The sequence below is a fragment of the Marmota marmota genome, unplaced genomic scaffold, assembly GCF_001458135.2.
Source record: "Marmota marmota marmota unplaced genomic scaffold, marMar, whole genome shotgun sequence".
In the NCBI taxonomy this organism is placed as follows: domain Eukaryota; kingdom Metazoa; phylum Chordata; class Mammalia; order Rodentia; family Sciuridae; genus Marmota; species Marmota marmota.
This window is the reverse complement of record NW_025999913.1, coordinates 1048487-1060274: the sequence shown is the minus strand read 5'-3', so window position 1 is coordinate 1060274 and position 11788 is coordinate 1048487. Positions and strand designations below refer to the sequence as shown.

Here is an 11788-nt window from a genome sequence, read left to right as displayed (position 1 = left end):
GGGAGGGGGGATAGTAGAGGATAGGAAAGGCAGCAGAACACAACAGACACTAGTATGGCAATAGGTAAATCAATGGATGTGTAACTGATGTGATTCTGCAATCTGTATATGGGGTAAAAATGGGAGCTCATAACCCACTTGAATCAAAGTGTGAAATATGATATATCAAGAACTATGTAATGTTTTGAACAGCCAACAATAAAAAATTAAAAAAAAAAATCTTTGCCTTCTGAAAGCAGTCAGTTCTGCAGTTAACTTAAATTTTGTTTTTATTAAGGTAGTGTCTTAACTTTGCTTTTTATTTCAGGCAGCTGAGATGCTTATTTTGGGGAGGAAGTTAACAGCAGGAGAGGCATGTGCTCGAGGCCTCGTTACAGAAGTTTTTCCTGAAAGCACTTTCCAGAAAGAAGTTTGGACCAGGCTAAAAGCATATGCAAAACTCCCCACAAATGTAAGTCTTCACCTTTTACTTGTAGAAACCTTGAAAATAATTTCCCCAGGGGAAAAATGTGTAAACCTTAAGGGAATAAGTCATAAAGAAAAGACATTATCTTTAGTTGATTTTAAGCACATCGAAATTTGAGGTTAAAAATAATTACTGTTAGTGCTGGAGCTGTAGCTCAGTGGCAGAGGTCTTGCCTAGCATGTATGAGGCACTGGTTTCCATCCTTGGCACCACATAAAAATAAACAAATAAAATAAAGGCATGATGTCCATCTACAACTACAAAAAAAAAAATCTTTAAAAAAATAACTAATGATGTTGGAAATACTGATTTTTATAAAACTTATGAAATAGATATTTCGTTCCTATGGTACAGGGCCAAGGGGCAATTCTTTGTGGAGATAACTTTAGATTATAAGCAGTAGTTTCTGAGTTCTTTTACTTTGGAATTCAGATGAAAAAACAGAGAGGTTTCACAATAAGGAGATTGTTACTTTTTTTTATATGGGGTAGTTAATGACTGACTGCTCTTTTATTCTTGCTATTCAAAATGTGATCCTGGAATCAGAAGTTTTAGCATTCATCTGGAACTTTTTGAAAACATATAATCATAGACCTGCCCCAGAAGTACTAAGGTGATTCATATGCACATAAAAGGTTGAGAAGCACTGTCTTATTATTACACATGTGTCTTACAGGATTAGTTAAGTGAACATGGGAGAAATAAGAACCAGAATTACTGAATATCCCACTGCTGTTAGAAGAACTCTTAATCTTCCTGTTGGTTTTTTTTATCAGTCCTTGAGGATTTCAAAGGAGTTGATCAGAAGTAATGAGAAAGAAAAGCTACATGCCGTTAATGCTGAAGAATGCACTGTCCTCCAGGGAAGGTGGCTGTCAGAGGAATGCATGAATGCTCTCATGAACTTTGTATCCAGAAAATCAAAACTGTGACAACCACTTAGAGAAGAGTTAAGACCATCAAAGGAAGGGTATGCGGTTAGTGCTGATTTTAACTAAATAAACTTCACTGGGCCTTTTTCCAGTGCTGTATGTCAATTATGATGAGAATATTTTACTTACAGCCCTAATGAATAAAAACTTATGAAACAAGCTTTAAGAATTCACGTAGGTTATTGGAACTAGAAAGTCTTACATCTTTCGACATGAATCGATGCTGCCAGAAACAGTGGAACATTGTGCCTGGGATCCTGCTTTGGAAAGCGTTCACGGCTTTACACGCTGAAGTTACATTCTTGAACACCACTACAGCACTTTGACGTCCACACACGGTGACTGACTGAATCGGGCCAAACATTGACATCCTTTGAATTACTGACTTGAGATCCTCGGTGGGTTGCATGTCCTTTTTCAGCCATCTAGCAAGGGAGCAAATGCAAGGAGCGAGTTACTAGAAAACAAATAAGAATCTTAGTTTCTTTTTTTCCCCCAATTTAATAAAGAGGCATGGAGGGGAAACGGGTTGTGTCATTGGAGAGCAGTGCTCCTTATTGGTATGGAGCCCTCCTTCTTGTTCAATGTGGTATTTTATAAGAGACACCTGACAAGGACTGGAGATGCAGTTCCAAGGGCTACAAAATTGGCATGGAATATTTTGCTTTTTTAAATACTTTATTTTTTTTTTTTTTCCTTTTTGACCTTTCCTTCCAGAATCAGCTTCCAGGTAAATAACCCACCAAACCTGTAACTTTTTATTTCTAATTTTTCTTTTTTGTTTCATTAATCATACATAAAATGTCCAGTCCTATAGAAAATATATGACTAGAAATAACCATTATGTCTGTTGGGCACTTACTAGTGCTTAATGCTCATCATTATATTTAATCACCCCCTACCAAAAAAAAAAGATGCCAGAAATCTAACATGAGGTAAGCACTGTTGCTTTTATAATTGTCGATCTTAAGACCTAGAGATTGAAGAGATGGCTTGGATCTGGAAAGCCCCCCAAAGACTGATGTGTTGAAGGCTTAGTCCCCAACATAGCAGTTTTTAGAGATGGGGTTACCTTAAAATTGGGAATGTGATTAGATCGTGAGGGCTCTGACCTCATCAGTGGATTTATCCATTGATGGATAGTTTGATGGCATTATCGGGAGGTGATGGAAACTCCACAAGATGGAGCTTGGTTGAAGGAAGCAAGTCACTTGGGGCATGCCTAGAAAGGCAAGTATTGTCCTCGGCTCATTTCTGACTCTTTGCTTCCTGAGTGCCATGAGATGAGCAACTTCCTCTGCCACATGCTCCCGTCACCTTGATATTCTTTATGCCTTGCTTCAAGCCCGGAAGCAGTGGAACCAGTCAACCTTGGACTGAAACCTCTGAAACAGTGACCCCAAATAAATCTTTCCTTCTCTGTGTTGATTTTCTCAGGTACCTGTCACAATGATGAAAAGCTAACTAACATACTTTCTGAGGTAAACTCCCAGTAAATACCAAATATGCAGACAAAAACCCAGAAAAAAGATAAAGTATGTTTAAGTCTATGTAAACATTATACAATATATTCATTGTGATGAAACATGACATTATCCCATTAATATGTACACTTTTATGTTTTCATATACCAGTGAAAAAATTAAAAACCCAGGCAGAGTTCCAATACCACTGTGACAGTATGTGTTAACTATTATCTGCCCACTAATTACAACTAAACCTGGGGAAAATATGGAAAATAACTACTTAAGGATGCTGAGATTAAGCAAAAGTAGTTGGATTGTGAAAAGCATCAAAATTCAGAAAAGCCACTGCATAGAGATGATCTTCCCAGATTGTAGGAAGTAAATAGTTGGCTGAGTTTTCTCCTGAGCATGAGAATGCTACGTCCAAGGCAGAACCTCATTGTGAAGTGGAACTATGGTAACCATGGAATGGCCAACTAAGCAGAGGTTGAGGGAAACAAAAACAACTTTCTGGCCAAGAAGAGAACTCCTTGGGAGCTCAAGAGTGAAAGAAGAGAGTCACAGAGCAAAGAGAAAGAACTTCCCCCAGTTCTCTGTATGAACCAGTCCCAATCTTACGTTGAGGAATGAGACACACAAATCAACAAAGCAAAAGCTTTGAGAACCAAACTGGGATTTGAACGACCACCCAGAGGAAATCAAGACCATTTGTCCAAATCAAACCAAGTTGCTAAAACACCCAGAAAGAGGAAACATGCCCACAAAAGACCTGGGAAATCCTGGACTAATCTTAAGGGCTCATGGTCCCATTAACTAGCAGAGGTCTTGCAGTCTACAAAGACTGGGAGAGGGGCTATTTTTTCAAATGCCCAGTTTTTAATAAAATGTCATAAGGAATATAAAGAAGTAGGAAAAATAAACAAAATAATTATACAGATATTATCTTAAACAAGTATCAGGCATACCAGACTTTTAAAAGACTTTCAAACAACTGTCTTAACTATGCTCAGAGATTAAAGGAAAATGCAGAGAATTAAGAAAACCAGGAAATCAATACATGGACAAAAAAAAAAATAGAAATTGTAAAAAAATAAATAAATTGAAATTCTTGGCCTGAAAACATAACAACTGATACCACAGGGATTCATTATAGTTTATAAAAGCAAACTCAAGCAGAAGAAAGAACTAACAAACTTGAAGACAGGTCATTTGAAATTCAAAAGGAAGGAAGAAAGGAAAAAGAGAACAGAGCTAAGGGACTTGTGGGACACTATTAAACAACCAATAAATGCTTAATGGGGGTCCCTGAATAAGGAGAGAAAGGAGCAGAAAAACTATTTGATGACAAAATAATGGTTGAAAACTTAACCAAATTTGAAGAAAGGCATGAATATACAAACCCAAAACCTAAGGGAACTCTGTGAATAACCCAAAGACTCACACCAATACACATAAGACCTGAGAAAGGATAGAAGCAAAGATCATGAAAGTAGCAAGAGAAAAGTAACTCATCATTCATGAGGCCTCAATAAAACTGTCATGGATTTTTATCAGCAAAAGGCTTGCAGGCCAAAAGCAACAGGATAGTATGTTTAAAATGCTGTTTAAAGGGGGAAAAACTGTCAACTGAGAATTTTATATCTTTGAACTGTCCTTCAAAGATGAGGGAGAAATTAAGATATTCCCAGACAAAAGCGGGGGCGTTTAGTACACTACAACTGCCCTATAAGAAATACTAAAAAAAGGGAGATCCAAGATGGCAGAATAGAGGAGGTCATGTTCCTGGCTGCTCCGTGATGTGAAACCAGAAAAGCAGACAGGCAGCTTCTCCAAAAGTGGAGGTACTGGAAACCTTCAGGAACACTGTAAGTTCACAGGGTATAAATTCTACTGCCTCAGATCCATACTGTTTGATGGATAGACACACAAAACAACATGAAAAGGCAAGGGAACAAATCATCCCAAACAAACCAAGATACTCCAATAACAGATTCCATTGACACCGCAGTGGAAGAAATGTCAGATAAGGAGTTTAGAATGTACATGGTTAAACTGATCTCTGTAACAAAGGATGATGTAAGACAGCAAATACAGCTAGAATAAGATCAATAAAGAGGTAGAGAGTCTGAGGAGAAAAAAACCAAATTCTTGAAATGAAGGAAACAACAACAACAATAAAAACCTAACTAAAAAATCAATAGAAAGAATCACCAGGAGACTAGACCACTTAGAAGACAAAACCTCAGGCAATGAAGACAAAATATATAATCTTGAAAACAGAGTTGACCATGGTGAGAAGATGTTAAGAAACCATTAACAGAATTTCCAAGAATTATGGGATAACATGAGAAGACCAAATTTAAGATTTATTGAGGTAGATGAAGGCATGGAGATACACATGGGATGCATAATGAAATAATATCAGAAAATTTGCCAATTCTACAGAATGAAATGGAAAATCAAATGCAAGAGGCTTACAGGACCCCAAATGTGCATAATTACAATAGACCCACATCAAGGCACATAATAATGAAAATGACTAGCATACAGAATAAGGATAGAATTTTAAAGGCTACAAGAGAAAAATGTCAGATTACTTATAGGAGGAAACCAATACAGATCACAGCTGATTTCTCAACTCAGACCCTCAAAACTAGGAGGTCCTGGAATAACATACCAAGCTCTGAAAGTAAATGGATGCCAACCAAGAATCCTATATTCAGAAAATTAAGCTTTATATTTGAAAATGAAATAAAAATTTTCCATGATGATCAAGAATTAAAAGAATTCGAAGCCAGAAGACTGTACTTAGAATATTCTCCAAAAAAAAAAATATTCCATGAAGATGAGGTGGGGGAAAAAAGGTGAAAACCAGCAAAGGGAGGAATTACACTAAAGGAATAGTCAATCAAAGGAGAAACTAATTCAAATTAAAAACTAGAAATAAGCCAAAATGACCAGGAACACAAATCATATCTCAATAATAACCTTGACCATTAATTGTCTAAACTCATCGATCAAAAGACATATACTTAGGGCAAAGGGGAGGGAGGGGGCAAGGGGTATGATGGTGGAATGAGTTAGACATCATTACCCTAAGTAGATGAATGAAGACACGATTGGTGTGAAAATATCTGGTGTACAATCAGTGACTTGAAAAATTGTGCTCTATATGTGTAATATGAAATGAATTGCATTCTGCCATCATGTATAACAAATTAGAATAATAATTTAAAGAAAAGTTCCCCAAAGTTATTGCTCATAAAACCCTAAAAAATGACAGAGCACTGCTGATGAGTCCTAGTGTTCTGAGCTTACTATTTTTTACATGACTATATATCTATTAATTGTATACATCTTTCAGTCAGTATAAGAATAATTTTTCTTCCTGATAATTAAAGCATCTAGTGTTAAATGTTTCATATTTATTATCTCATTTAATTCTTACAGTAACCACCCCATTTAGCACTGATTTTGCATTTTATAGATGAAGAAATTAAGGCTTATAAAGCTTATGTCACATACTAGCACAGGTGGAGCTGGGATTTAATTTCACTTCTGGAATAGTGTAATAAAAAAATGTGGGGAGGTTCTAAACAGACACTTCTCATAAGAAGATATACATTCAATCAACAAATATATGAAAAAATTCAACATCTCCAGTAATTAGAGAAATGCAAATCAAAACTAACATTTCATCTCATGCCAGTCAGAATGGCAGTTATCAAAAATACAGACAACAATAAATGTTGGTGAGGATATGGGGGGAAAGGCACACTCATACATTGTTGGTGGGACTGCAAATTAGTCCAACCAATCTGTAAAGCAGTATGGAGATTCCTTAGAAAACTTGGAATGGAACCAACATTTGACCCAGCTATCTCACTCCTCAGTCTATACCCCAAAGACTTAAAATCAGCATACTACAGTAATACAGCCACATCAATATTCATAGCAGCTCAATTTACAATAGCTAAACTGTGGAAGCAACCTAGATGCCCTTCAATAGATGAATGGATAAAGAAAGTGTGGCATATATACCAAATGGAATATTACTCAGCATTAAAAGAGAATAGAGTCATGGCATAAGCAGGTAAATGGGTGGAGTTAAAGAATCTCATGCTAGGTGAAGTAAGCCAATGCCCAAAATCCAAAGGTTGAACATATTCTCTGATAAGTGGATGCTGATCCAAAAATGGAGAGGGGGAAAATATGGGAAAAATGGAGGAACTTTGGGCAAAGAGGAGGGTGGGTGGATAGGGTGCATGAGGGCAGGAAAGATGGTGTAATGAGATGGATACCATTACCCTAGATACATGTAAGACTGCACAAAGGGTGTGACGCTACATCGTGTACAGCTAGAGAAATTAAAAGTTGTGCTGCAATTGTTAATAATGAATCAAAGTGCATTTTGCTGTCATATATACCTAATTAAAATAAATAAATTTTTAAAAAGATATACACTGGAAGATTGGATTAAAAAACAAGATTCAACAGGGGCTGGGGTTGTGGCTCAGTGATAAGAGTGCTCACCTCGCACATGCAAGGCACTGAGTTTGATCCTCAGCCCCATATATAAATACATAAAATAAAGGTAGTGTCCAACTACAGCTAAAAAATATTTTTTAAAAAAAAAAGACTCAACAATATGCTGTCTCCAATAGACTCACCTCATAGGCAAAGACTTCCACAGACTGAAGGTGAAAGGATGGGAAAAAACATCACTCACATGGATTGCATAAACAAGCAGGGGTTTCTCTCCTCATATCACATAAAGTAGACTTCAAGCCAAAGTTAATCAGAAGGGACAAAGCCAGCCATTTCATACTGCTTAAGGGAATTATACATCAACAAGACATAACAATCATAAATATATATGCCCCAAACAATGGAGCAGATGCATACATCAAACAAACTCTTCTCAACTTCAAGAATCAAATAAACCACAACACAATAATAGTTAGTGACTTTGACACACCTCTGACACTACTGGATAGGTCTTCCAACCAAAACTAAACAAAGAAACTATAGAACTCAATAATACAATTAATAATTTAGACTTAACAGACATATATAGTATATTTCACCCATCAATGAGCAAATACACTTTCTTTTCAGCAGCACAAGGATCCTTCTCTAAAATAGACCATATCTGATGCCATAAAGCAGCTCTTAACAAAAAAAAAAAAAAATAGAGATAATACCCTGCATCCTATCAGATCATAATGGAATGAAATTAGAAATAAACAATAGAATTAAAAATAGAAGCTACTCTAACACCTGGAGACTAAATAATATGCTATTGAATGATGAGTGGATACCAGAAGAAATAAAAAATGAAATTAAAAAATACTTAGAGGTAAATGAGTATAGTGATACAACATCTCAAAATCTCTGGAATACCATGAAGGCCGTGCTAAGAGGAAAGATCATTGCATCCATCTCATTCATTAAAACAATAGAAAAGTCTGCTGAGTGCGATGATGAGCACCTGTAATCCCAGAAGCTTTGGAGGCTGAGGCAGGAGGCTCATGATTTCAAAGCCAGCCTCAGCAAAAGCAAGATGCTCAGCAACTCAGTGAGACCCGTCTCTAAATAAAATACAAAATAGGGTTGGGGATGTGGCTCAGTGGCTTAGTGCCCCTGAGTTCAGTCCCAGGTACCCGAAACAAAACAAAATAATAAGTCAATGAATAAAACATTGTATCTCAGCCCTAGAAAAAGAAGGAGTTAACACCAAAGCCAGTAGAAAGACAGAAAATAATTAAAATTAGAGCCGAAATCAAGGAAAATGAAACAAGAAACAATCCAAAAAACTGACAAAACAAAAAGTTGGTTCTTTGAAAAAAATAAATAAAATTGATAAACCCTTAGCCACACCTAATGAAGAGAAAGCCAAAAAGACTCAAATTACTAAAATTCATGATGAAAAAGGAAATATCAAGACAGAGACTACTGAAATACAGATGATAATTAGAAACTATTTCAAAAATTTATATTACAATAAAATAGAAAATCTTGAAGACATCAACAAACTTCTCAAGATATGACCTACCCATCTGACCCAGGGGGCATACACAATATGAACAGGTCAATCTCAAGCAATGAAACAGAACACCATCAAAGGCCTACCAACTAAGGAAAGCCCAGGACCAGACAGATTCTCAGTCAGGTTCTACAAGACCTTCAAAGAAGAATTAACACCAATAGTTCTCAAATTATACCACAGGATAGAAAAGGAGGGAACCCTTCCAAACTCTATGAAGCTAGTATCACTCTAATACCTTAACCAAAGGCACATCAAGGAAAGGAAACTTCAGACCAATATCACTGATGAACATATATGAGAAAATTCTCAATAAAATTATGGCAAATCGCATACAAAAACATTAAAAAGTGTGCCGAGGTCCAGCCCCGGCGGGGGGTGGGGGGAGTGGAGTTCCAGGGGTCCTGAAGGAGGAGTGGTGTCCTGAAGAAGATTTGGGACAACAGGTTGCTAGTTAGGAGCAACCTCTAGAAGAAATCTCTCTGGCCCTAGAGGGATCTTTATTTTTATACCTTTTTACGGGTGTTTTTTCAGGTAGTTAATGGATAGCTTCAAAGCCAGAAACTTTTTTGATTTACATAATTTTCAAGAGTTACAATCTTTTCTGACCTATATTGATTACCTAAGATACTGAGTACATTGTTCAAAGTATTTTTCTGTAACCTTAGTCAATCATGATTAAGCTTTTAGATTTTTACCTCAATCACTAGGTGCTAGGCGATGCAACTAGACTACATGACTCCTGACCTATTATTTGCATCTAACTTTAAAGCATACCTATAATTATTTCATTAACCTTTAACTTTAAAGCATACTTATGATTATTGGTAAGCTTTCTTACTTCTAAACTAAAATCCCAGTAAAACACACTTAAAGTAGTGAAAGTCTATTATTTAAAAGCCTACTATTCTGAAGTGCCTCTAAAATATATCTATGTTAATTTTACATTATTCTATTTTAATTTCCAAGGTAATTCCCTTTTTTTTTTCATATGACCTATTCAGCTACTTTCTTAAAGAACTTCCTTGATCCTTGGTCAAAGCACACCAATTCTTATGTCTTTGTAATCTTTAACTAAAGGGCAGGCTTTATACCTCAACCCATTTGTAATTTATATTAACTATGTGTTTTCCATTTTCATCATAAGTTTCTGCGTAAAGCAAAGGAGGGTCTATTGGTTGGGGAATGTATTTTTATTTTAGCCTCTTGTCCTCGAGGGGATACCATAAGCTACATACAGTGGTCCTTGTACTGTTGGCACAGCAATTGTTTTTCTGTACCTGGGCTGTTTTACAGGTTGTGGCTTTAGGATGGGGTTGAGGGGGTCTAGTATAAATTGTTAACCATGGGATAAATATTTCTTGTTGTTTAAGCTTGAGGAATAACACCATTGTTTGTATCCTGAGAGATATTGAAACGCATCTTATGGCATGTTTCAACTGTATCCTTAGTCTCATTCTGGGAATTTTCCTGCAATTTCAGGCAATATGTACTTTTATTATTGATTGATATATGCCCTGTTATCTATATCATGAGTATCACAAACAAAACACTTAACATTCCTAATGGTTCCGGTTTCCAGATGGAGCGGCCCTGCCACAGCATTCTCCACACCATGACCCTGTCAGACAGCAGGTGCAGGAACACCTTCATCAATAGTGCACCATAATTGCTCATTGATGGGTGAAATATACTATATATGTCTGTTAAGACTAAATTATTAATTGTGTTATTGAGTTCTATAGTTTCTTTGTTTAGTTTTTGTTTGGAAGACCTATCCAGTAGTGTTAGAGGTGTGTCAAAGGCACTAAGTATTATTGTGTTGTGGTTTATTTGATTCTTGAAGTTGAGAAGAGTTTGTTTGATGTATGCATCAAATGGGGTTCATCCCAGGGATGAAAGGTTGGTTCAACATACAGAAATCCATTAATTTAATTTGTCACATCAATAGGCTTAAAGACAAGAATCACATGATCTTCTCAATAGATGCAGAAAGCATTTGACAAAGTAGAGCACCACTTCATGTTCAAAACACTGGAAACAATAGGGATAGTAGGAACATATCTCAATGTTGTAAAAAGCTACCTATACTAAACCCAAGGCCTACATCATTCTAAATGAAGAAAAATTGAAAGCATTCCATCTAAGAACTGGAACAAGATAAGGATACCCTCTTTCACCACTTTTATTAAACATCATCCTTGAAACTTGTAGGGATTCTGACTGTGGAAATATACAGGGAAGTGTTCCTCTGGTGAGCAAACTCCCAGGGAGTAACAGGCACCCTGTATCTCACGCTTAGGATGCTCTGCAGTTTCTCCTAGAAACTAGCAAGATAACTAATACATGTGCAATGTCTAGCTGCTATGGCAGTGCCCTGCATGAGGAGGCGCTATGCTAAAGTCTTAGCCTCGACCTTGATCTCAGGCACATCGCTCCTGGGAATAAAGGAACTTGCTTGCCAGATAACTATAATGTTTCACCAAGCCCCAGTGCTCCTGGACCTGACCACCTAATGCCTAATGGTAACTTCAGACAATGGATTTTCTTGAGAACTACACAAAGCTCCTAACATGAGACACTACAGCTACAGTATGTAACTGAGGAATAAGCTGCATAATGTTGCTAACTCTGTAACCTGCCTAATGACACAATGAACAATAATGTACTACTGATGCCAATGACTTAATGTAACCTATTGCTATAAATAAAGCTAGCAGCTTGGCCATTCTACCATTCTGCAATCTTTCCTGCCTCTGCATCTTGTCTCTGTGTCTCTTTTTTATTTTTCCTACAGAAACTCTAGCCAGAGCACAATTAGAAGAAAGAAATTTAAAGAACACAAATAGGAAAAGAGCTGGGCATGGTGGCGCATGCC

At 36.7% G+C, this 11788-nt stretch overlaps 1 protein-coding gene across 1 annotated transcript in view; it reads left to right on the top strand.

The window, feature by feature from the left end:
* The window catches only part of Eci2 (enoyl-CoA delta isomerase 2), a 39521-nt gene extending 37964 nt beyond the window's left edge, over positions 1-1557 (top strand). The window contains exons 9-10 of the mRNA XM_048799710.1: positions 296-451; positions 1243-1557. Coding sequence (XP_048655667.1) covers positions 296-451; positions 1243-1398 — 312 coding nt within the window. The 3' untranslated portion in view covers positions 1399-1557. The remainder of the gene's footprint in view (positions 1-295; positions 452-1242) is intronic.
* Positions 1558-11788: the final 10231 nt, after the last annotated feature.